Here is a 27,938-nt window from a genome sequence, read left to right as displayed (position 1 = left end):
TCAGATGATCAGTTGTGGATATAGGTGTTCTAATCCCAGAGAGAAAACATCTTCAGAGCAGGAGGAGCTTGACTGATAGGGAGTGAATGTGGAAAGAACATAGAACAATACAGCACAGAACAGGCCCTTCGGCCCACGATGTTGTGCCCAACATTTGTCCTAGCTTAAGCACCTATCCATGTAACTGTCCAATTGCCGCTTAAAGGTCACCAATGATTCTGACTCTGCCACTCCCACAGGCAGCGCATTCCATGCCCCCACCACTCTCTAGGTAAAGAACCTACCCCTGACATCCCCCCTATACATTCCACCCTTCACCTTAAATTTATGTCCCCTTGTAACACTCTGTTGTACCCAGGGGAAAAGTCTCTGACTGTCTACTCTATCTATTCCCCTGATCATCTTATAAACCTCTATCAAGTCACCCCTCATCCTTCGCTGTTCCAATGAGAAAAGGCCTAGCACTCTCAACCTATCCTCGTATGACCTATTCTCCATTCCAGGCAACATCCTGGTAAATCTCCTCTGCACCCTCTCCAAAGCATCCACATCTTTCCGAAAATGAGGCGACCAGAACTGCACACAGTACTCCAAATGTGGCCTTACCAAGGTCCTATACAGCTGCAACATCACCTCATGACTCTTGAATTCAATCCCTCTGCTAATGAACGCTAATACACCATAGGCCTTCTTACAAGCTCTATCCACCTGAGTGGTAACTTTCAAAGATCTATGAACACAGACCCCAAGATCCCTCTGCTCCTCCACCTTACTCAGAACCCTACCATTAACCCTGTATTCCGCATTCTTATTTGTCCTTCCAAAATGGACAACCTCACACTTGACAGGGTTGAACTCCATCTGCCACTCCTCAGCCCAGCTCTGCATCATATATAAGTCCCTTTGCAGCTGACAACAGCCCTCCTCACTATCCACAACTCCACCAATCTTCGTATCGTCTGCAAATTTACTGACCCACCCTTCGACTCCCTCTTCCAAATCATTAATAAAAATTACAAACAGCAGAGGACCCAGAACTGATCCCTGCGGAACTCCACTTGTAACTGGGCTCCAGGCTGAATATTTACCATCTACCACCACTCTCTGACTACAACCGGTTAGCCAGTTCTCTATCCAACTGGCCAAACTTCCCACTATCCCATGCCTCCTGACATTCCGCATAAGCCTACCAAGGGGAACCTTATCAAATGCCTTACTAAAATCCATGTACACTACATCCACTGCTCTACCCTCATCCACATGCTTGGTCACCTCCTCAAAGAATTCAATAAGACTTGTAAGGCAAGACCTACCCCTCACAAATCCGTGCTGGTTGTCCCGAATCAAGCAGTGTCCTTCCAGATACTCATAAATCCTATCCCTCAGTACCCTTTCCATTACTTTGCCTACCACCGAAGTAAGACTAACTGACCTGTAATTCCCGGGGTTATCCCTATTCCCTTTTTTGAACAGGGGCACAACATTTGCCACTCTCCAGTCCCCAGGCACCACTCCCATTGACAGTGAAGACGAAAAGATCATTGCCAGCGGTTCTGCAATTTCCTCTCTTGTTTCCCACATAATCCTAGGATATATCCCGTCAGGCCCGGGGGTCTTGTCTATCCTCAAGTTTTTCAAAATGCCCAACACATCTTCCTTCCTAACAAGTATCTCCTCTAGCTTACCAGTCCGTTTCATACTCTCTTCAACAATATGGTCCCTCTCATTTGTAAATACTGAAGAAAAGTACTCATTCAAGACCTCTCCTATCTCTTCCGACTCAATACACAGTCTCCCACTACCTACCCTCGTTCTCGTCATTCTCACGTTTCTCACACACGCATAAAAGGCCTTGGGGTTATCCTTGATCCTACCCGCCAAAGATTTTTCATGCCCTCTTAGCTCTCCTAATCCCTTTCTTCAGCTCATTCCTGGCTATCCTGTATCCCTCTAAGGCTCTGTCTGAACCTTGTTTCCTCAACCTTATGTAAGCCTCCTTCCTCCTTACAAGACATTCAACCTCCCTCGTCAACCAAGGTTCCCTCACACGACCATCTCTTTCCTGCCTGACAGGTACATACATATCAAGGACACATCGTATCTGTTCCTTGAAAAAGTTCCACATTTCAACGATATCCTTCCCTGACAGCCTATGCTCCCAATTTATGCTCCTCAGATCCTGTCTTGCAGCATCGTATTTACTCTTCCCCAAATTGTAAAACATGCTCTGTTGCACGCACCTATCTCTCTCTCTCTCTCCATAACCAAGGTGAAAATCACAGAATCACCAAAATGCTCACCCACTAACAAGCCCATCACTTGTCCCGGTTCATTACCAAGTACCAAATCCAATATGGCCTCCCCTCTGGTTGGACAATCTACATACGGAGTTAGAAAAGCTTCCTGGACACACTGCACAAACACCTCCCCGTCCAAACTACTTGATCTAAAGAGCTTCCAAGCAATATTTGGGAAGTTGAAATCGCCCAAGACTACTACCCTGTGGCTTCTGCACCTTTCCAAAATCTGTTTCCCAATCTGTTTCTCCACAACTCTGCTGCTATTGGGGGGCCTATAGTAAACACCCAACAAGGTGACTGCTCCTTTCCTATTTCTGACTTCAGCCCATACTACCTCCAAAGGCAGATCCCCCTCGAACTGCCTTTCTGCAGCCGTTATACCATTTCTAATTAGCAACACCACCCCCCTCCTTTTTTACCACCCCACCTAATCTTACTGAAACATCTGTAACCAGGAACCTCCAATAACCATTCCTGTCCCTCTTCTATCCACATTTCCGTGATGGCCACAACATCGTAGTCCCAAGTACCAATCCACGCCTTAAGTTCACCCACCTTATTTCTGATACTCCTTGCGTTGAAATATACGCACTTGTGCCCATCTCTGTGTCCACAAGTATTCCCTGTCAGAGATGAGAGGTGGGAACAATCTTGTTCCTCTGGAGAAAAAGCAGTTTCTGTAAAAGCAGTTGTCCCCTCTGCTGACTAACCTTCACCTTTAGAGTTTCCTATGGACTGAGAAACTGGAGCTAACAACATTAAATTGACGTCATATGAATACTTATATTATCAACACTTAACCTCGGATTGGCTGGATGTCCCATCCTCCGTTCCAGCCTTTTTCAACCTGAAAGTGGGTAGTCTGAAAACTTTAATGAAAGGACTTACATTTTATGAAACTTTACATTAGACTGGAAATATATCAAGTTTAATTTTGATTTTCCATCCTCTTTCCCCTTGTCTTTTGTTTTGCAGTTAACTTAATTACAATTCTGATCCTGTCTCGGGGAAAGAGTGGACTTTCAGTATGCACCACGTGCTATCTGGTTGCCATGGCAGCAGCAGATTTAATGGTCATTGTCACTGAAGTCATACTACGCTATATCAATGGCTATTATTTCCCAATAATGTTTTTCTTGAACATCACCCCCATCTGCAGTGTTCGTGCTGTCCTAGGACATGCAGCCACAGACTGTTCTGTCTGGTTCACCGTCAATTTTACTTTTGATCGATTTGTGGCCATTTGTTGTCAGAAGATAAAAACAAAATATTGCACTAAGAAAACCGTATCCGTGGTTCTCGCAACAACTGCCGTGTTGCTCTGTTTAAAAAATGTTCCCTTCTACTTTACACTCCAACCTACCGAAGTGATCAACAATGTGCCGTGGTTCTGCCATACAAAACAAAGTTATTTCACTGAGCCCGGATGGGTAGGATTTGATTGGTTCGATACACTTTTAACTCCGTTGCCTCCATTTGCTTTCATTTTATTGTTCAACGTTCTGACAGTCAGACACATTTTAACAACCAGTCAAGTTCGTAAGGGGCTGAGAGGACAGAACAGGAGTGAAAACGACAGTGACCCAGAGATGGAGAATAGGAGGAAGTCCATAATTTTACTTTTCTGCATATCTGGCAGCTTCATACTCCTGTGGTTGACATATGTTATATATTTATTATTTATCATTACAGGAGCACCCCTGAATTATTACAGATATTCTTTATACACCTTTCACCAGGTCGGATCCATGCTCCAGAGTTTAAGTTGCTGCACGAATACATTTATTTATGGTGTGACTCAGTCAAAATTCAGACAGCAGTTAAAGAATGTGGTGAAATATCCAGTTACAATAATTATTAAATTATCTAACAAACAAATCAATTAAGAGCAACCTAGAGAAAGATCATAGTTTGCACAATCCAGGAGTATAACATTTAATCCTAGACTTCCATCTACTGAATTAGTGGTTGAGTGCATAGGGTGGCTCAGTGGTTAAAAGTGCTGCCTCATTGGAATTGAATCCAAGTCTCTGACAATCTTGGGTGACTGTGTACAGTTTGCACATTCTCCCCATTTATGGTTTTGGTGGGGGTGGGGGGGGGGGGGGGGGGGGAAAGAGACGGGTGGGTGGTTGCTGCTGCTGGTCTGCTTTCTTCCGACAATTCAAAGATGCACAGGTGGGGTGGATTAGCTGTGGGAAATGCAGGATTACAGAGACATGGTTGCTCTGGGTGGAATGCTCTTCAAAGTGCTGGTAATGGTTGAATGACCTACTTCCATACTCTCGGGATTCTGTAATTCTGAAAGACCCTTTAATAAATTGTTCTTCTGAGCCAACAAACCTGGTTTGGAAGGCTGGGTGAGCTCATCAGGACCTTAAAATGATTCATCAAGCAGGAGAGAGAGGAACTATTTCACTGGTGAAGTATGTGAATGAAATAGTAGTGGACAGAATCTTAAAATGAGAGCAAGACTTACATCAAGAAACAACTTTTCACGCAAAGGATAGTGGGAATCGAAAACTCAACCCTTCAGAAAACCATGGATGCCCAGGTTGAAAGAGCCCTCAAACTTCAGAGCAATAGACTTTCATTACATCAGTGCAATGGGAAAGTGGAGGTGTAGTCCGGCTAAGCTATGCCTAATTGAGAGGCAGGTGGGACTAGATTGGGTTGGGATATCTGGTCAGCCTGGACAGGTTGGACGAAGGGTCTGTTTCCATGCTGTACATCTCTGACTCTGTGTTGGAAGGACTGAATGGCTTCGCCTGTTACTATGTTCCTATCAATGCATACTCCAGTCCCTTGGTCCTGTTAGCAGAGATGCAAACCATTGAGCCACTATGCCACCCAGAAACTCCACGACCCACTGACCAAGGGAGAGTGCCCCAGTAACCATCCAAGCACTTGACTTCCAAATTTGATGACTGACCAACAGAGACCTCTTCACACAGGATGAATAATATTAGTCTGATTATTGCTGCTTCAATAGATTTGCAGGAACTTCTTCCCCAAGAAAGGGTTTCTTCTCAAACTATCGGGACCATATAATTCCTGTGTTCTCAGTCAATGTCATACTGTCCCCTTTAGCCTGGGAACTTTGTCCTATCCTGACACTGTTCATCTCAGTTGTGTGTTGCGTCCTGCACTTATAATTTCTCTGTCAGGAAGCTGTTCCATACATTGTTAATAATTATCTGTCTGTTCTCTATACTGATGATATTAAACCAGCATTTTTTGATTGCTCAAACAGCTCTATTCTGATTTGTCACTGTCAAACCAATCTAATTAGAATGAATTCTAGAATGGGCGGCATGATGGTACAGTGGTTAGCACTGCTGCCTCACCAGCGCCGGAGACCCGGGTTCAATTCCCGCCTCAGGCGACTAACTTGGTGGAGTTTGCACGTTCACCCAGTGTCTGCATGGGTTTCCTCCGGGTGCTCCGGTTTCCTCCCACAGTCCAAAAGATGTGCAGTTCAGGTGAACTGGCCATGCTAAATTGCCCGTAGTGTTAGGTAAGGGGTAAATGTAGGGGTATGGGTGGGTTGCGCTTCGGCGGGTCGGTGTGGACTTGTTGGGCCGAAGGGCCTGTTTCCACACTGTAATGTAATCTAATTCAGCTTCCAAGTGAGACCTGAGAGTGTGTTGTAGTTGAGTTGAGTCGGGGTCAGAAAAAAAAACTTAAAACATTGCAAATTAACCAATCACATAAATAGCTTCAGTTGCACTGCTAATTATGAGGAAAAAATTAAGTAAATTTAAAGTAGATTGAGATACATTACAGTGACAGAAAAGCATCAAAGCCCAATGAGCATGCTATGTGCTTCAATTAGATCATTGCTGCTCCGCATTTCAACAATTATTTCAGTATTGGTTTCTCCACCACAGGAAATAAAATAATGTAGATACAGAAACATTAACATTTTAAACTGCTCACCCCTTAAACCACAGGCAACGTAAGACATGTTCATTCAACATCCCATCAAGCCCTGGCATCATTCTAGCAAAGATCCAGTAGCCTCTCAAAGGTCAATCAAAACTTCCTGAATTGCTGTACAGAAAATTGACTGAAACAAATGAGGTCTGAACAATATTCTGTTCTTGCAGCTTCCTTGAGTCAAAGGCCAAACCTCCATTACTCAATGTTGAAGATATGATACAGAGCACAAAGAAATGTGAACTGATACATTTCAAAAGGAACAATGAAGAAAGGCAATATAAATTGGAGAGAACAAAATTTGTAGGTGGTTCTCTTGAGACAACGTAGCTCATGACAGCACTGATTCTCTGACAGCATGGAATTCCCTCACTGCAGCACTGCCACAATTCTGACCCTCAGATTTAGGAAGATAGGAACAGGAGTAGGCCATTCAGTGCATCAAAATTGCCTGATGATTCTGTACAATCACGTCAGATTGAAGTATTCAATGATTTTTATCCACTCCATCCCCACAATCCTATACACCAATGTTCCCTCTACAAACCTGCTTAATAATGAACCTTTCTGCACTCCAGTGTACCCTCAGTAATGACCCTCCAACCATGCAGTGCTCCCTCAGTACCTACCCTCTGACCTTAGTAATGACCCTCCAACAGTACCCTCAGTAATGACCCTCCAACCATGCAGTGCTCCCTCAGTACCTACCCTCTGACCTTAGTAATGACCCTCCAACAGTACAGCACTTCATTGGTATTAACCTTTTGAAAATAGGAGCATAAGAGGTTATTAGTCCAACAAAACTACCTTGCCATTTTATATGACGACTGATTGTGCCCTTCAATGACTTTTGCCCATTCCATCCCCATAATCCCCAAAGTTCCATCGAAGCTGCACAGCCATGCAGTTGATCAGTGTACACACCCATTGACATCAGATTCCAGAAATTGTTGCTGCTAACAGACTGCAGAGGTGTAGCAGAACCAGGAAAACTGGAAAGGAGCATAGCTGTATGCCACTGATAATTAGACATTTATCAATCTCTACCATAAACATACTCAAGAATTGAGTTTCCACAGCCCACTGTGGTACAGAATTCCAAAGGCTCACAACACTGAGTAGAATCACAGTCATACAGTCACAGTGACACAGCACGGAAACAGACCCTCTGGTCCAAAAAATCCATGCCGACCATAATCCCAAACTAAACTATTCCTACCTGCCTATGCTTGGCCCATATGCTCCAAATATTTCTTATTCATTTACTTACCTAAACATCTTTTAAATGTTGTAACTGTACCTGGAAGTTCACTCCACACACAAACCATTCACTGTGCAAAAAAAATTTGTCTCATGTCTTTTCTTTAATCTTTCTCCTCCCGCTTTAGAACGTATGCCCCTAGTGGAAATCTGCCACCCTAGGGAAAACATACCAGTAATTCATCTTAGCTATGACCATGATTTTACAAACCTCTAAGATCACCTCTCAACCTCCTACGCTCCAGTGAAGAGTCCCAGCCTATCTAACCACTCCTTACAACTTAAACCCTCCATTCCCAGCAGCATCCTGGTAAATCTCTTCCGACCCCTCTCCAGCTTAATAATATCCTTCCTATAACAACGAGACCAAAACAGGACACTGTACTCCAGAAGGGGTCTCACCAACATCCTGTACAACATCAACATAATGTCCCAATTTTGAGACACAATGGTCTCAACAATGAAGGCAAGCATGCTAGGCACCTTCTGAACCACTCTATATGTAATGCAAATACAAAATTATATACCTGAACCCTCAAGTCTCTGTTATACAACACTACCCAAGGCCTTCCTGTTAACTGTACAAGTCTTGCCTTTGTTTGTTTTATGAAAACTGTATTACCTCGCATTTACCCAAATAAAACTCCAACTGCTACTCATCAGCCTATTGACCCAATTGATCAAGATCTCTTATCATAGATAACCTTCACTGTCGACTATACCACGAATCATGGAGACATCCACAAACTTACTAACCATGCTTTCTATGTTCTCATCTAAATCATTATTATACATGACAAATAAAAGTGGACCCAGCACCGATCCCTGAGGAACACTGCTGGTAACAGGCCTCCAGTCTGAAAAAAAAAACCCTCCATCATCTCAAAAAATAAACAACAAGAACAAATAATAAAATAACATCTCAGACCTCAGTGACATTTTCTCTATTTATAGCTTCTTCTCTGGTTCTGGACACAGCAAACAGGGGAATTATCTCAACTGAATCTACTCTGTCTATCCCTTCATTATTTTATATGTGTCAATCAGATCACTTGCCATTCTTCAAAACCCCAAGGAATCCAGACCCAGTTTACCCAATCTCTCTTTTTGTGGAACAGTCCCACCATCACAGAACAAGACTGGTAAACTTTCATTGCAGTACCTCTATGACAATAACATCTCTCCTGAAATAAGGAGACCAAAACTGTACACAGTGTACTTAAGTTCCTCTACAATTGAAACAAGACCTCACTATTCCTGTACTCAAATCCTCATGCAATACAGGTTGATTTTTATTGCATTAGCCTTTCTAATAGATTGCTGCATCTGCATGTTAACCTTACTTACTTAATGAGGACACCCTTGTAGTTCTATACTTTCTAACCTTCTATTGTCAGGTACAGAGGACACTTCACAGACAGTAGCAAAGTACCTAGTATTATTACCACTGACCTGAACATCTCAAACACCTTCCCCCAAATTTTGCTTTCACGCAAAGTGAGGGAAGAAAGGAAAGGAAAATGGACAGAAGGATTCCACTGCAGCAAAAGAGTTTAGAATGCTCATCACTTAGAATTTTCATCCTGAGCATTCCTTTTCATCATAAATTCTAATCTGGGAAACATTTCAACAAATGAACATTACACAGACATCATATTTAGCATATTTTAAAAGAAAATGCATTCAAAAGTTAATTTGGTATTTCAATTTTTTAGCCTATAACTCTCATTGTATGCTACAGTGGGAGCTGTTGTTGCAGTGGTCATTGTATAGATCACAACAGTAACATGCTAAATAAGCTACAAGTAAACCTTCGGTAGACTCTTCATTCCCGACATGAAGTCAGGTCTCAAAGCACAGTCAATAATTCATTAACAAATCCCTTTTCCATGATAAGTTTCCCAGTCCATATTTACATTAGCTACTCTACATTTTATGCGTTTGCAGAAACTTTTATTGTCTGTTTTATAATTCTTTCTAGCTAACACTAATTATAATTTCTCCCTCTTCACTAATTTTGATTTAGTCACCCTTTGCAAATTCTCAAAATGTTCTGGCCACCCAAGAGTCTAGACATTTTGCATACATTTTCTTTCAATTTGATATCATTAAGTGCTTTATTTCCACAGGCCTTTTTTCTCCTAAAGTTAGTGAATGTGGATATCACTCAGACAACCATCATCCTGTGGACAATTCAGGATGGCAATTAAGAGTCACCAATTTTGCTGCAGGTTCAAGAGTCTCTCAGTCTAGGATAGCAGATTTCCTTCCCTTTAGCGAACCAAGTTTTCTTTTTAAATCAACAGTGACTATACTGTCTCCATTAGATTTTATTTTAATTCCAGATTTTTATTGAATTCAAATTTCACAATCAGCCCAGATGGGATTTGAACCCATGTCCCAGAACATTAACCTGAGGTTCAGGGTTACCAGACTAATGGCCAGTTACCACAACACCACTAGCCCAAGGATCAAAGTGTAGGCCTCAGCTACTTACTACTATTTCAATGGGTCAGATAAAGAGACAGAGTAATGTATCCTATGTTTACTGATAAAACAGAGCTCATGATGAAGGGTCACTGGTCTCAAAATATTAATTGTTTTCTCTCTACTGATGCTGCCAGACCTGCTAAGTTTCACCACCACTTTCTTTCTGTGTTTCAGATTTTTAGCATCAACAGATTTTTCTTCTTAATTTAACAAGTTGTGGTTCTGTTCGCCGAGCTGGGAATTTGTGTTGCAGACGATACGTCCCCTGTCTAGGTGACATCCTCAGTGCTTGGGAGCCTCCTGTGAAGCGCTTGTGATGTTTCCTCCGGCATTTATAGCGCTTCACAGGAGGCTCTCAAGCACTGAAGATGTCACCTAGGCAGGGGACGAAACGCCTGCAACACAAATTCCCAGCTCGGTGAACAGAACCACAACAACGAGCACCCGAGCTACAAATCTTCTCACAAATTTTAATTTAACAAGTGACTACCTTTGCAATTAGAACTAATATTTAACACCAAATGGTATTTCTACTAGACAGGTGACAGCAATGTTTGACAAATATGAACTAATCCATAAAACTAAGTTTTGTTTCTCAGGCAGTCTCACACTTGAAAAGAGAGGACAAGTAAGCAATGGGTTAAGTAGCATAAGGAGTTAGATAAAGGGCAGCTGGTAATACCTTAAGATCTCCCCCCTCAGAACAAAAAGTAAGGTGATGCAGGTTGAAGTGATGATCGAAACCCTAAGTGTTTCCATTGCGACAAAATCAGACCACCTTTGTTCATAGTCCTGGAAGCTACATGGCAAGTCCATGGAACTTACTGCGTCCCGAGAGAGTCCAAAAAGGGAAGTAAAAATAAAACATCAAGGATCAAATTATGACTTTATCAAGAACAGGAAAACAGAAATAGATACTGCTGCTAATGCAGAGAAGGTGAATGCAATAAATGAGAAATCCAAAAGACATTTGTCAAATGGAAAAGATACCCCTTTTTTCTTCAAATAATGCCACTAAACACATTTGCTGCCAGAGTGCAATGAAAGCCAAAACTCCTAATAAAAGGAACGTGAAGACTATATCCCAACTCCACAGTGCAAGGTGTAACTGGAATGGGCTTGCATGGCACAGTGGTGGTAAGTTATTAAGAAAACATATATAGATGAATTTGACAATCCTAGGTAATGAGGTGTCCGGAGTAAAATTATAGCTTTGCCTATAATCACAGCAAGCCTGTATTTTCCTATTGTATTGGTGAGCAGAGCAAAGGGCAAATATCATCACCAGAGATCAAAGCAATTTCACAAACAGATGTCTAAATAACAAAAATATTATTTAAGGATGAGTATGATTCAGCGTAAGAGTCTTTGTTAATTAAACTCAGACAGCAGATTCAAATACAAGTTTGCTGATACGAGAACTTCACACTGAAAATGGGTGAAGGAATTCCAGCATTCTATTAAATTGAAAACGGTCCTGATGGGGAAGTGGACATATCTCCAATGTATAGATGAAAAATTAATGGCTGTTCATTAGATAGTAATATAACCTAAATATCATAAGATCTTTCAAATATCACTTGGTAGCTTACATATAATTACAGAAACCTCAATATCAATAAATGGGCATTTTACCTAAGAATTCATAAGAATAGCGGTAGCTAGCATGTTTTACGAACTGCATTGCCGCAATTAATAGGAAAATCTCAACATGTAATCAAACGGACACCTTTATTAACCATACCCGCTTGTGAAGTGGCTGTTATGAGTTAGTGGATTGGCTAAGACCATAACTGAAAATGAAAGCAGGATACCAGTACTCCCATTTGGATATGAAAATGCAATTTAAAGATATTCCTTTTAGGGCAATTACAGCAGAGGCAGTGGTGGAAGAAACCGCTTGTTACTAATTTAATAGAGTCGGATCAGGTTTGAACTTTGTGTCTCAAATTTCAAGGGCTAAGCAATTTGGATATAATACAGTTGAAACGTGTGACCCACTAACCACTCGAAGCTTTGGATTCAAAAAGCAATAATTAAAATTGATAGTCACAAATAATCAACAGGATTTGGACAAAGTATTACATTTTTTATTATTTACAACCAGAGATTCCAAAGGTGAACCTATTGGGTTTAGATCATTCAAACTGACTGGTGAATGTGGGAACAGTTACAACATTTGAAAGATATTTAGATAACTAAATGAGTAGGAAAGGTTTAGAGGGACATAGGCCAGGCATAGTTAGATGGGACGAGCTTAATTTGGGATTATGATGAGCATGGGCTGGTTGGACTGATGGATCCATTTCCATGCTGAATGACTCTATGACTATGTATTTGTAATGGCAAAATGAATTCTCAACATTGGATTATATATCGGTTCTTTGAGAAATGCACAGATGCACAAATCAGCAAAGGAGCTTTTAAAATTATAGGCAAAGATGAAAGGATAGACAAAAATGCTGCATTAGAGCATTTCAAACAGGAAGCAAAACGTTAGCATTTTTGCTCTTAGAAGGTGAACCGCTAAATCTGAGACCGTGACATCAAAAGTCTTGAGTTAAGGAAATTCTGCCTGATGACAGGATCACCGTCCTCAAACTGATAGCATCCATCTCAACACTACTCCTTCCGTGAGAGGAGACAGAAAACCAAGAAAGCTAAGATAAAGAATCTTGAGTTCTAGGTCCACACAACTATCAACTTGAAGAAAAACTATCGTCCTCAGACATCTGTACTAAAATCGAGGAGGAGATCATTTAACCCATAGAGTCATAGAGATGTACAAATGGAAACATTTCCTTCAGTCCAACTTGTCCATGACGACCAAGTATTCTAAATTAATCTAGGCCTATTGACAGCATTTGGCCAATATCCCTCTAAACCCTTCCTATTCTTGTACCCATCCAGATGCCTTTTAAAATATTGTAATTATCCAACCTGTACCACTGCCTCTGGCAGCTCAATCCATACATGCACCACTTCCTGTGTGAAAAAGGTTGCCCCTCAGGTCCCTTTTAAATCTTTCCCTTCTCACCTTAAACCTATGCACTCTAGTTTTGGACTCCCCCAGCCCGGGGAAAAAGACCCTGGCTATTCACCATATCTATGCTCCTTGTCATTTTATAAACTTCAAGATCATCCCTCAGCCTCCAATGCTCCATGGAAGATAGCCCCAACCCATTCAACCTCTCCCCGTAGCTCAAACCTTTCCAACCTGGCAACATCCTTGCAAATCCTTTTGAACCCTTACAAGTTTCACAACATTTTCCCTATACCAGGAAAACCAAAATCGAACACAGTATTCCAAAAGTGGCCTAATCAATGTTCTGTTTAGCCACATGACCTCCCAACTCCAATGCTCAAAGCACTAACCAATAAAGGCAAGCATATCAATGCCTTCTTCACTATCCTGTCTACCTGCAACTCTATTTTCAAGGAATTATGAACCTGCATTCCAAGGTCAGTTTGTTCAGCAACACTCCCTAGGACCTTACCATTATGTTTATTGGTCCTGCTGTGATTTGCCTTTCCAAAATACAGCTTCCAAATCCAATTTCAACCTTCAGAATCTGCTTACTCCATGTATTCTTTATTCATGTAGTGTGTCAAAATACCTGTATTTTGTCTCTCAAGCTTGACTAAGAATGCAAGTACTTGGGGTTTCTGGAGGAGTTTAGCTTGAGTTGCATAGAAGTTCAGAAATTCTTTTCCATACTTATGTGAAAGTTAAGTGTTACAATAAATATTTACTTTCACTTAACAACAGAACTGGATGTGAATTGTTTTCATCCTGAATAGCAGCCAATCAGGCAAATTGCTCATTTTACTGGTCAAACAGGATTTATTCACTCCAAACAGCTTGAGGAAAATAGGATCATAATTTTCAGCAGGTTCTGCCCAGGAAAACTATATCTGACATGATTATTTTCCCTCTGAATTATGCAATATATGGTTCACTGTTCAATTTCTCTCAAAGTTTCAACTTTATCGATTTATATTTCATTTCATCAAAACCTATTTATAAGGATCAGAGTGTATAAAGTACTGTATGCAGCGTGAGTATTTCAAGCAGTGGGAACAACTAGCATGGAGCACAGTGGTATCACAATAAAGCCAAAATTAGCAGGAGGTTTATTCAGTATCAAAGTCAGACAATCTTTGTTCTCTCCTAATTTAGCAAAACTATGTCAAAAACAGTGATGAGTTGCAGTTGACAATGATGGTCTTGGGTTAGGAAGAAGAACAATTATCGCAGGATACTGCACTTGATTACTATTTTCTCCACCTAGCATTTCAGCCGTATTGGAAGAGGCTCGGCTCAACAGCATCGCTGGTGCAAACAGCCAGAGTGAAGTATTGAAAAAAAAAGTCAATGGCTTCAGAAAGCAGAGAAATAAAAAAAGCAGCAGAGTGAATCTTTTAAATGCATGTCTTTTTCTATTAAAACAAAACTCACCCAATAAATTTTATTCTCTGGATATTCAAACATCTTCTAATCACACGATATGAAACTCATGTGATACAGTAAGAAAGCGCACAGCAGTATTAACCCTTAAAAAATTACCCCTTCCCCGCTCCTCCTCCCTCAAATCCAATACAAGGTGACAGACAAAATTATTACGAGATTGCTTTGGAATGGAAAATCAACAGGCATGAAATGGATACATCACCTCAATGGTGTCAGAGGTCAATTGAGCAATATTACAAAAAGTGGTGCAAACCAATCTCAAAAACACACATAACACAGCTAACTTCTGCTCACCAACACACTCTTCAAATACAGAGTCAAATAAGAAAGAGAGATAAAACAAAAACATTAAGCCAGGCATGTAAGGGGGGTCAAAAGCATAGGCCAACTGGCACAGGCACTTTATTTAAACCCAGAAAGTTCAGGGTTATTCTTAGTGAAACAGCTGAAAGGAAATCAACTGCTCAGCAAACAAAATGGTGAGTGGGAGGAGGAAGAGGAGGAATTTAAGATTAGCTGAAAATGTTGAGCATCTTATAAATTAAGCACAAGACTTTCAAGAGTTCTTTTGCCAAAGGTTGATGTAAATAAAACCTAGAAGGATTAACCAAAATAATGCAGATCAGCAATAAACAGAGCTATGGATTTTGATACATAATAATGGTGAATATTACGCAGTCATGCATGTTATAAACACACAAAAGGAACAATAGAAAAATGAGAAACAGTACATCAAAAAAAAATCAAATCTGACACGAAAATGGCTTTCAGGGCTGTAAATTTTAAAATGGTTAAACTCATCTACTTCTCATTTGTCCACTAACTCCTCACTAGCTGCAACCAGGAGAAGGGTATGCACTATCAGTACTGTGCATCCTCAATGTTCAGTTTCAGTTAATGGGTTTAGTTAGCCATATACACGTAAAGTATCAGAAGTTGTCAAAGAAAAGGAACCTGCACAAGAATCACAGGGCTCCATGAACACCTACTCATGAGCTAGATGGCCGAATGATCACAGAAGAAATAAGGTCAAACCTCAAAATGTGATCCTGAGTTCAAAATACACATTCGCACCCAGCACTAGAGGACACAGGAGTAATGGTATGTAACAGTTCATATTTATTCTATACCCCAACCCAGACTGCAAGAGAATGTCCTCTCATTGGCCCCGCATTCAAATTTTCAAGCCAGTTCTTCTCTTCTGGGATTCAGCACAGTCCCTTCCACAATCTCCAATGCCAAAAAAGCTGTTGCAGTCTTACTATGGCAAATATATGGAAGGAGCAAGCAAGCAGATAGCAGTTTTCTTCTGGTCCTCTTCCTTCCTTCACTATTTCTGCTCCTTGGTGGGTGCATAGTATAGCTCAAGAGGCTTGCTGACCTTCCAATATTTCTCATTTACCAATTCCAGTGTCAATGATCCATTCAACGTCTGCAGAAAATTCAAAGACATAATTAAATAGAGATCTCCCATCAAGAAAGTTCCCTGAAGAACTGAAAAATATTGGTTAAACAAGCTACCTACTGCAGCAAAACAGCTCAGCGGTCTGTTACATTCTGGATTAGCTGATCTCACCTGGGGTGATACAACTTCTCAGGATAGTGATCCAAGGTAGAAGAACTGACTCTGTCTCAAATTTCTACCGAGAGCCAGAGATATTTCAGTTCACCCCTGATCTCTGGTCAAGGTCGGTTGTTTCCGAAACAGCAACATGTTTTTATTTAACATCTTAAACACAACAAAATAATTCAAAGCCCTTTGAGGGAGCATAAACAAAAAGTATTTAACACAAGAAAATATGATAACATGTTGCGGTTCTGTTCGTCGAGCTGGGAATTTGTGTTGCAGATGTTTCGTCCCCTGTCTAGGTGACATCCTCAGTGCTTGGGAGCCTCCTGTGAAGCGCTTCTGTGATGCTTCCTCCGGCATTTATAGTGGTTTGCCTCTGCCACTTCCGGTTGTCAGTTCCTGCTGCCCGCTGCATTGACCTGGACCCAATATACCTGCCACTGCAGCAGAGACAAACCACTACAAATGCCGGAGGAAAGATCACTGAAGCGCTTCACAGGAGGCTCCCAAGCACTGAGGATGTCACCTAGACAGGGGGCGAAACGTCTGCAACACAAATTCCCAGCTCGGCACACAGAACCACAACAACGAGCACCCGAGCTACAAATCTTCTCACAAACCTTGAATATGATAACGTGACAAAGTGCAGGTTTTAAAGAATATCTTTTAAAAAAAAAAGGGAGTGGAGAAGCACAGGCACTTAGGGAGGTAATTCCCAAGCAGCTTAGAGACAGTTATTACAGACTATAATCAGGAATGGGTAAGAGGCAACTTTGTCAGGAACAGATCTCAGAGGATTGTATCAGATGAAAGAAATAGAGTCGGGGTTGGGATGAGAATTTTGAGACTGAGCTTGTAAGTCACCATTCTAGTTCAACATGTCTGCTCATAAATGGAGAATGACCAGTTAGATAGACTAAAGACCATTAATCAGCATCTTTTGGGGGGGGTGGGAAGCAGAGAAAGAGGAGAAAAATTGATTAGGAGAGCAGGACAGCTGTGAATCGTGTTGTCATGTCCCTACTTAGGGTGCTGCGTCTTACCACAGGCATAGGCATTTCAACAACAAATATCCTTAGTGAGTTGGTGCTGACAACAATGCAGAAACTGTGGCTTCTCTCATTCCTACATGTGCAGAAGACACTTCATTGTGACAAATCCAGCTTTTCCTTAATTTGTTTTGGAAAACCTTAAAGGCCAAGGCCAAAGCCCAAAGCATGAAAATGTGAAGACAAGATAAACTAAAGGTGAATCCAAACCAGACTTTAAAGCTTGCATAACAAGAGGGACAGATGAGGTTAGGACATGAGGAAACAGTGTCATTGATCAGGGGAAGAACAAGTTAGAGCCAGACACTTCATGTTGCAAGTCCAGTAATGAAATAGGTCTGAAAGACATGTAAGTTGAGACAAGTGGAACATAAGAGAATCAGAAACAGCAGAAGAACCTTTCAATTCAGATGCATACAATGGGTCAAAACGTGGATTTTATGGACCTACCGTGAACTGGCCCCCTGAGGTGGTGATGTAGATTGTGTACTGCTTCTCACTGACTTCCTCGAGACTGACAGCATTATTCCCAAGGCTCTTCTGCTGTTCCTCCAAAGCAATCCTTAACGCAAGATATTTAGACAAATGGTCCACAGTGGCATTTGCAGTAGTCTTCACATATCTGAACCAACAGTGCACATCACGGTTGCAGAATTAGATAGGAAAGAGGAAAAAAGAAAAATGAAACAATAAAACTCAAGGTATGTTCTTCAAAGATGAAGATGAGTAGAACTATTTCTCATCTGATACAAATCAAAGTAACGAAGAGATATTCTGAGAATGTTCACATTTCTCACATATATTGTTGACATTCCTCAAACAATCACCAAAACTGACATCTACAAAACAGTGGGTCTAATGGTTAGAGTTCAATGACAGAGGGGGCAGTTTTTGCATAGAAACATAGAAAAAAGAGAGAGGAGTAGGCCACTGAACCCTGCTCCACCATTCAATCGGATCTCATTCAATACCTAATTTACACTTTTGTCCCACACCCTTTGATGTCTTTTGCCCCCAAAATATATCTAATGCTTTCTTGAAAAGATTCAATATTTTGACCTCAACCACTTTCTACTACAGAGAATTCCACAGGCTCACAGCTCTCTGGGTGAATTAAAAAGTGTAAAAAGTGTAAAAACTATGGAATCTACAGTCATTAAATCACAAATTGTCATGATGGCAGGACTGGTGATCTGCTGCTGCAGTATGAGGAAGCTGTCAGACACTAAGGTGAACCAGAGCAAGCAATACCTGTAGAAAATGTTTGAGAATAAATTCAGATCCAACTTGGAGTTGTAAAACCCATAAAGGTGGCGGTAAGAGATAACCAGAGATAGATGATCTTGGTGGTGGTGGGGCACGGGGTGGAGGAGAAGGAGAAGACGACTATTGGATGCCTATCAATAGCTATTGAATAGAACAATGTATAATTCATGAGATAAAAGGAAGACCTGTAAAAATGTCAACACATTAATCACTGGTAACACTAGATTGGGAAAGTCAAATTGGCAGACAGTCACAAGGAAGAATTCATCTGTTTATTTAAGACAGCATCCATGGGTGCAACAGGATTGGGCTATTTTGGATCAGTCAGTGGCTAATGAAACAGATGTGAGGTCCAATGTAACATCCACCCCTTACAGAATGTGCAAGGGAAATAGCAAGGAACCAGGAAATAGCAATTATTCAACTATTACACATCAGTTTTCATTGTAGAAGACATGAATAGTATTCCAAAATACTAAATAAACAAGGGTCAAAAAAGCAGGAGGAAATAAAAACAATTCATATCAACGTAGAAAAGGTAATAGGAAAACTAAAGACTGAAAGCTACAAGCCCCCTGGATGCATTCTAGGATACTAAAGGAAGTAGCTACAGAAATGGTAGTAATCTTTCAAGAAGCCTTAGGTTTTGGAAACGTTCCACAGAATTTGAAAATTGCCGACATAACCTCTTATTTAAGATGGAATGGAGTCAAAGTTGTTTTTTCAATGCAGTTAATGTGGTTTAGAAGGACTTCAATAAGGCCTTTTGACAAGGTTTCAAATGGAAGGCTGGTCCAAAAGGTAAGAGTAAACTGGATTCAAAATTGGCTTCTAAATAGGAGGCAAAGAATGACAGTGGAAGATATGTTTGGAAACCTGTGACCAGCAGTGTACCATAGGGATTCGTGCTGGGACCCATTCTGTTTATGTACATTAACGACCTGGATGTGAGTGCAAAAGGAATACTTATTAAGTTTGCAGATAATGCAAAATTGATGGTATTGCTTACTGTGAGAAGAATGCTCTCAACTAGAGTCTGATTTGATTAGCTGTTAAATTGGGCACAGCAATCGCATATGGAATTTAATCTTGTTAAGTGTGAGATCATACATTTTGGGAGGTCTAATAAGCGATGTAAATACGTAACAGATGTACGTCCCAAGGGAGTACTCAGGAACAAAGGGACCTTGGTGAACAAATCTAGATACCTGGAGATGTCAGCACAGGTAGAGAGAGAGATGAAGAAGGGATACTTGCCTTCAGTCGGGGCACAGAATACAAAGGTCAGACACAGAGTCTTTGTTACAACTTTACAAAACATTACTTTGCCATAGATAGGATACAGTGTGCAATTCTGGTTGCCACACTATTGGAAGGTCATGACTGCACTGGGAGGGGGTGCGGAGGAGACTCACCAGGATGTGGCCTGAGATGGAAAAATCTCAGTAATGAGGAGACTGGAGAGGCAGATTTTGTTTGCCCTAAAGCAGAGATAGCTGAAGGAGGTTCGGATTGAGGAATACAAATTTTGAGAGGCACAGACTGGGTAGACTGTGAGAATCTTTTCCCCATGACAGATGTATCAAAGAATACAGGATTTAAGTTTAAGGTGAGTAGCAAGTGGTTTAAAAGGAGATGTGAGGAAAATCTTTTCAACCTAGAGGGTTGCAGAAATATGGAACGTGCTGCCTCGGGGGTTGGTTGGTGGGAGAAGGTACTCTTACAAAATTTAAGAAGCATTTGGATGAGTATTTATAATGCTAGGGTATACCAGGCTATGGACTACTTGTAGGTAACCAGGATTAGTGCAGTTTGGTGTTTGCTGTTTGGCACAGAAACAGTGGACTGCATGATAATGTTAGAGGGCAATGTGGGTATGACATGTTAACCTGTGAATCCACATGAAAATTGAGCTGGATTAGAATGGGGAAGAATGTTCTAATTAATTTCATAAGTAATAATCTTTTAAAGAATCATTTTTCATTTTTTCTTATTCAAGAAAGTAGTCAGGTTAAAAAGAAAATTATTTAAACAGCATAAACACCCTCAGATGCTGATGCAGCAGATAGACCATTTCTGTGAAAGCAATATGGCTGAACTAACGTTAAATGAGGCCTTACTTGGAAATAGAATGCGAGGATGACACCCCATCACACTGAGAAAGACAAAGCGATGGGATTTAGTCAAGAATGGGAATGAAACATCAGCTTCAGGCAGAAGATAGGATAACACCTGAAAACTGAATGGTCAGACCAGGAGGTAACAGGAGCCTTGACGCTTTTGAAATGTGCAAAAAACAAGGTGTTTGTGTAAAACAAGCCATTTTAGAATTTACGTAATGTACTACATTATTTACAACATATAAATATTTGATGAATCCTCATTAAGACTCCTACCTTAAAATTTTTTCTGGGGTCGACTTTCTCAACATTAGCTCAACAAACTATCATGGTCTATACCTTGACGTTTCTGAGATTATTTTGTAAAGTAAACTACACAACAAGGAAGGAGACAAAAAAAAACACAGGTATCTCTAGGCCAGTTTAATTTAACATCTGTTGCTGGGAATATGTTACACACTATTACATGGAATGTAATAGCACCGCATTAAGAATAGATGAATACAGAGAATTGGCTAACTAACAGAAGGCAGAGATGGGATAAGAGGGACATTTTCAGAATGGTAACATGCAATAAAAGTTCCAATCACTGCTAAAGCCACAAGTTTTTACAAAATATATTAAGCACAAGGATGCTGCAAGTGAATGCATTGTCGCTAAGTTTGTGAAATAAATACAAGTGGGAAGGCAAGCCGTGAGAATAACAGTAAGCAGAGCGACATATATAGATTAAATGAGTAGAAAAATCTTAGCAAATGGAATATAAATTGGGAAAATTTGAGCTTACACACTTTGGTCAGAAAAAGGAGATTAATCTAAATGGAGAAAAACTGAAGCACAAGGGATTTGGGGATCTACATGCTTAAGTTACAAAAAACTCGCATTCAAGATCAGTAGGTAATCGGGAAGGCAGGTGGAACATTGGCCTTTATTTCAAAGTGAATGGAATATTAAAATAAAAATGAGGGAAGTCTTGTTAAAATTATACAAGGCACTCGTCAGACCACACCTAGAATACTGTGAACAGTTCTGCCCCCCACTTAACTAAAGAAAGGTAAATTGGCATTGGAGGCCATCTAGAGAACTTTCACCAAGTTAACCCCGGGTATGGAGAAATTTTATCAGGAGAGGTTCAGTAGGTTGTGACTGTATTTAAACTTAGAAGAACAACAGAAAAATTACTAAAGCATTCAAGATTCTTTGGCGGCTTGACAAGGTAGAAATGGAAAGGTTGCTTCCCCTTGAGTGTGTCAAGGTGAAGAAAGCGCAATTTCAGACTAAAGGGTCACACACATTTAATAAAAGAGGTGAGAAGGAATTTCTTCACTCGGAGGGTAGTTGAAGCTGGGTTATTAAGAATGTTCCAGGCTGAGATAGAAAGATTTTTTAAAAATCAGCAACGGAACCAAGGATTACAGGAAAAGGGAAGGAAAGTGGTCCATAGGATTATCAGATCACCAATAATCTCATTGAATGGAGATGTAGTGGGCTGAATGGCATACTTCTACTCCAATGACTTATGGAGCAACAGCTCTCATTACCAACTTTGCAGCTTATTATGTCATTTTCCGTTAAACAGATGGATCAGCCCTGAGAAATCAAGAAATAAAGTCACGTCTGGTGTCTTATTCAACACTTCCATCTGCCCACAGTTTGCTTACACCAAAATGGATTACCTGGGCATGAAACATTAACTGTGCTTCTCTCTCCACTTATGCTGCCAGACCAGCTGAGTTCTTCCAAACCTCTGTTTTTATTTCCAACCTCCAGTATTTGCAGTACCTTGGTTTTACTAGATTGATTGGGCATTTACTTCATTACAGTAGAACTTTGCTCTGCACAACGTACTTTGCACATCTGCTTCCTAAAAGTGATAGTAATTCATTGACTATGAAAGGCACCATATGCTTCATTCTCTCCCTCTCTCTTTCTCTCTGTTACCTTGCTTACAGCAAAATTACACCTGCTAAAGTGGCATTCACGCTCGTTCATCCTCCTTAATGGCATAAAAAATTCAAAAACTTTGCATAGTAGTTCTGCCTACAATCAAGAGAAGCATGCAGAATCACATTGACTGATTAGAACATAGCCAATTCAGAAACAGCAAGAGCAACTGGGGGATCGATTAGATTCCCTACAGTATGGAAACAGGTCCTTCGGCCCAACAAGTCCACACCAACCCTTCAAAAAGAGTAACCACCCAGATCCATTCCCCATATTTACTCCTGGCTAATACACGTAACACGATGGGCAATTTAGCATGGCCAAATCACCTAACCTACACATCTTTGGATTGTGGGAGGAAACCAGAGTACCCGCTGGAAACCCACGCTGACACGGGGAGAATGTGCAAACACCACACAGACAGTCACCCAAGGCAGGGATTGAACCTGGGTCCCTGACACGGAGGCAGCAGTGCTAACCACTGAGCCACCGTGCTGCCCATAAAGATTAGATTAGACAGTATGGAAACAGGCCCTTTGGCCCAACAAGTCCATACCAACTCTCCGAAGAGTAGCCCACCCAGACCCATTCCCCAACCCTATATTTACCCCTGAAGAATGCACCTAACACTATGGGCAACTTCCCATGCAAGACACAGGGAGAATGTGCAAACTCCACAGATAGTCGCCAGAGACTGGAATTGAATCCAGATCCCTGGCGCTGAGAGGCAGCAGTGCTAACCACCATGCCGCATTGAGCCAAAACAGAAACGGTCATCTCAATACAAGAAATCCAATACTTTGCACTGGAATCTATCTGCACATGCCACTGCCCATACCTTGTTTGGGAATATTCATCTTTTTCCACAAGCACAGGGTGAGGTCGGAACACCAGCTCGATTTCACTGCAGGAGTCCACACCTACATCTGGACTTCCTGCCCCTTCCCGTGAGTTATCCAGATCGGGACAAGAGTCATCTGAAGCTTTAGAGCGTTTGCGGCTTGGACCAGCCTCCTGATTGCTGTGCGTAGACACATTGCTGACATGAGAGCGGCTGTCACAGTTGTCCTCACCACCACTGAAAGTGGTATTGTCTGATTCGTGCTGCGCCTTCCTTACTCGCTGAGCTCTACAAAAAGAGAATTTAGCAGTGAGGGTGGCAGAAAATCAGCATACTTAAAAATACATGCATCTACAGAGCCTGATTGCAGTCATCTGGTACCCACAAGAACAATGTTTTAAAATCCGACAATGAAGCATCTGAATTATCTGTCAAAACTACCTTAGGTCCCACAGTTTCTGCCCACCCATTGACCTATACAGTACAGAATTGAGTGAGCAGGATGCCACAAAGGTTCAAGGTTTGTCAATATATTTGCTTATCTTATCTCAGCCAAGACAGTAGAGACACGGAGTTGACTTCTGGAGCCTCTCAGGTGCACAAAGATCACTATCCAATAATTAATGCTGGATAGCATACAAACAAGAAAACAGAATATGATAATTTCACCAACCTGGCTGACTAGAAATCTGCAAGTGAGCCTATCCCCTTGACTGTGTTGAGAGTTAGCAAAGGTCACCGGTCTTCAAAAACGTTGGCAAGTTAACAGTAAGTTGCAAATCATTTTCACTGAGGTCCTACGTTATGCCTCCGACAATACTATACATGCAAAACTAAATGGGAGATATCAGCACACATTTAATGCCTCAAATTTCCTTGCTTTAATAAACTGAAAACATAGAACAAAGTACAGCATAGAACTGGCCCTTTAGTCCACAATGGTGTGCCGAGGTTAATCCTAATGTAAAATATAGTTAACAATCTACGCACCCCTCAACTCACTGCTATCCATGAGTACGTCCAGCAGTCACTTAAATGTTCCCAGTGACTGCTTCCACCACAGCTGGCAAAACATTCCATGCATTCACAACTCTCTGCATAAAGAACCTACCTCTGACATCTCCTTTGTACCTTCTTCCTAATATCTTCAAATTACGATTCCTCGTACCAGTCAATCCTGCCCTGAGGAAAAGTCTCTGGCTATTGACTATCTATTCCACTCATTATCTTGCATACCTCAATCAGGTCTCCTCTCTTCCTCCTTCTCTCTAGAGAAAAAAGTCCAAGCTTATTCAATCTTTGATCATAAGGCAAGCCCTCCAGTCCAGGCAGCATCTTGGTAAACCATCTTTGCACCCGCTCCAAAGCCTCTGTATCTTTCCTATAGTAGGGCAACCAGAACTGGACACATACTCCAAATGCGGTCTCACCAGGGACCTGTAGAGCTGCAGCAAAACCTCACGGCTCTTAAACTCGAGACCCCTGTTAATGAAAGCCAAAACACCATAAGCTTTCTTAACAACCCTATCCACTTGGGTGGCAACTTTGAGGGATCTATGTACTTGCACACCCAGATTCCTCTGTTCCTCCCCACTGCCAAGAATCCTGTCTTTAATCCTATATTCAGCATTCAAATTCAACCTTCCAAAATGCATCACTTCGCATTTACCCAGGTTGAACTCTATTTGCCATTTCTCAGCCCAGCTCTGCATCCTGTCTATGTCATGCTGCAGCCTTCAGTAGCCCTCTATGCTAATCAACGACACCTCCAACCTTTGTGTTATCTGCAAATTTACTAACCCACCCCTCAACCTCCTCATCCAAATCATTTCTAAAAACTACAAAGAGCAGAGGCCCAAGAACAGACCTTTGCGGGACCCCACTCAACACTGACCTCCTGGCAGAATAGTTTCCATCTACAACCACTCTCTGCCTTGTGTCAGCCAGCCAATTCTGAATCCAGATTGCCAAATCACCCTGTATCCCATACTTCCTGACTTTATGAAGGAGCATACCATGGGGAACCTTATCAGATGCCTTGCGAAAGTCCACGTACACCACATCCACTGCTCGACCTTCGTCGACCTGCTTTGTCACCTCCCCAAATAACTTAAGATTTGTGAGGCATGACCTGCCCCACACAAAGCCATGCTGACTGCCTTTAATCACACTAATCCAATGAGCCACCTCACACTGCAGCACAAACAAACTTCGGAAAACAGAGGAGAACCACCTATACAACATATTCAAGAAGAACGGATACTCAAAATAATACAATCCGCAGATTCCTCAAGAACAAACCACGACAAGCAGACCAAACACAGCCAGAAACCCTAACCACCTTATCATACACCAAAGAAGTTTCAGAAATGACAGCCAGACTACTAAGACCCTTTGGAATCCTAGTAGCACACAAACCCACCAACACGCTCAAACAAAAAACTAACAAACTTCAAAGACCCAGTACAACCCATGGACAAAACCAACGTCATCTATAAAATTCCATGCAAGGACCGCCACAAACACTACGTAGGACAAACAGGAATAAAGTTAGCCACCAGGATACACAAACACCAGCTAGCCACAAAAAGACACGACCCTCTCTGCCTCCTAGCCCTACACATGGAGGAGAAAAACCACCATTTCGACTGGGACAATACATCTACCCTGGGACAGGCTAAGCAAAGACATGCCAGAGAATTCCTAGAGGCCTGGCACTCCAACCACAACGCCATAAACAAACACACAGATCGAGATACCATCTATCAACCCCTCAGAAAATGAACAGGAAATGACATCACCACAAACCCCAGGAACCCCATCCAGGACAAACATATAAATAGAAAGCAGGAGACAACAGCTTCGCTTCAGTTCACTTGGAGGTCACCACTGATGATGTTACCTAGCCAGGTAATGAAACATCTGGATATCAAACCTACAGCTCAGCGAGCAAACCTACATCCTAAATCACACTCTGCTTTGCCAAATAGTCATAAATCCTATCCCTCAAAATTCTTTCCAAACCTTTGCTGACCACAGATGTAAGACTGACAATGTCTTAATAAAACGTCTTTAAAATAATGATTAAAACTTCTATTCAAGTAACAGACAGAAACTTTAAAGCAATATTCTTAAACAATTACCCCAAGATGCAATTTCAAAGACTTAACAGAAAAATATATACATATTCTAACTTTCAAATCTCTACACTCAATGACAAACAGTCGAATTTGCTGATACCTTCTAATAAAGTTAATCTCTCTCAGAATACTGACTTGTAATACACAATGTGATGCAGAAGTTATGAACGGATTTCTTTCAGATTTTTTTCCTCCCACCCATTATTTAATATCTATTAAACAGTGAACCTTCTAAATTTTCCAATTTCACCTATGTCGCTCATGTCTTTATAAGTCTTGTTTTAACCCTTCCCACCAACTTCAAAAATGGCTACTTTTTGTCATCGTCAATCAGATTGACTCTTGGCTTCTTTCTTTCACCTAAGAATGCAGGGCCCTTCTTCTACCCTCACAACAACAGCTTGCATTTATATCACTTAACACAAGAAAACATCCTGAGGCACTTCACCACAAAGTGTAATCATAGAATTTGAGAGACTGAACCACAATAAAAACTGCTAGAAAATATGATCAAAGTAATCAATTTTAGAAGTGGTTAAAAAAGGAAGTTCAAAGGCCCAAGCAGTTGAAAATTTGTGCCCTCCTTGTGTGCCATGAGCATTACTGGACAGATAATGGAAACATAGGATGTGCAAAAAGCTATATTTGGAGCACAAAAATCCAGGAGCCCTAAAGAGCCAGAAGAGGCTGCAAATATATGAAGGTGTGAAGTAGTGCATGGATTTAAACACAGGGTTGAGAATTTTAAATCTGGCATTATGTAAGAATGAAAATTAAATGCAGATCAGCAGGCATGCAATATTACATGAGCAGAACATGCAGAGAGTTACATCACAGACTTCAGTTTTGGACGCACTGAAATTTCTGGAATGCCAAAGCCCACCAGTTGAAAGAGGCAACCTCAGATTATAAAAAGCATAAGGATTTCAGAAACAATGAGCTGACACAGTGCTCTCACAGATGACATTATGGAGGTGGACGGAACATGGATACTGAAGCTCAGCATTTTGCCACCACAGTCACAATCAGCCAGACAATAGCCAAGGATGGGGATAAGACTAGAGGCGAGAAGGTGGAATAAGTGGCAACTGCATTTTATTTACTCAATATTTAACTTACAAAGAACAAAAAATTACAGCACAGGAACAGGCCCTTCAACCCTCCAAGTGATGAAGATTCAGATCCTCTACCTAAACCTGCCGCCTATTTTCTAAGGATTTGTATCCCTTTGCTCCCTGCCCATTCATGTATCTGTCTAGATACATCTTAAATGACATTATCGTTCCTGCCTCTACCACCTCCATTTGCAATGCATTCCAGGCCCCCATCACTTTCTGCATATTACTATCCACCCTATCTATACCTCTCATGATTTTGTAGACCTAAATCAGGATTCCCGCTCCCCCTGCAACCTCCGTCTTTGTAATGAAAATAACCCTGATCTATTTAACCTCTCTTCATAGCTAGCACTCTCCATACCAGATAACATCCTGGTGAACCTCCTCTGCACACTCTCCAAAGGATCCACATCCTTTTGGTGGTGACTAG

The 27,938-nt window shown here is 41.2% G+C and overlaps 1 protein-coding gene across 4 annotated transcripts in view; it reads right to left on the bottom strand.

Moving 5' to 3' along the window:
- Positions 1-14,444: 14,444 nt before the first annotated feature.
- LOC122541312 (E3 ubiquitin-protein ligase RING2-A-like) overlaps positions 14,445-27,938 on the bottom strand; it is a 45,623-nt gene continuing 32,129 nt past the window's right edge. For all 4 annotated transcript variants that reach the window (XM_043677942.2, XM_043677943.2, XM_087979530.1 and 1 more), the window contains 3 exons: positions 23,248-23,538; positions 17,530-17,701; positions 14,445-15,892 (listed from right to left, as the gene is read on the bottom strand). In XM_043677942.2, coding sequence (XP_043533877.1) covers positions 15,791-15,892; positions 17,530-17,701; positions 23,248-23,538 — 565 coding nt within the window. In that variant the 3' untranslated portion in view covers positions 14,445-15,790. The remainder of the gene's footprint in view (positions 15,893-17,529; positions 17,702-23,247; positions 23,539-27,938) is intronic.

Source organism: Chiloscyllium plagiosum, unplaced genomic scaffold (assembly GCF_037043375.1).
Source record: "Chiloscyllium plagiosum isolate Xiang-an unplaced genomic scaffold, Cpla_swu_hap1 HiC_scaffold_35, whole genome shotgun sequence".
NCBI lineage: Eukaryota > Metazoa > Chordata > Chondrichthyes > Orectolobiformes > Hemiscylliidae > Chiloscyllium > Chiloscyllium plagiosum.
Note: the sequence above shows the minus strand (reverse complement) of the source record. Positions and strands in the feature narration are given on the sequence as shown.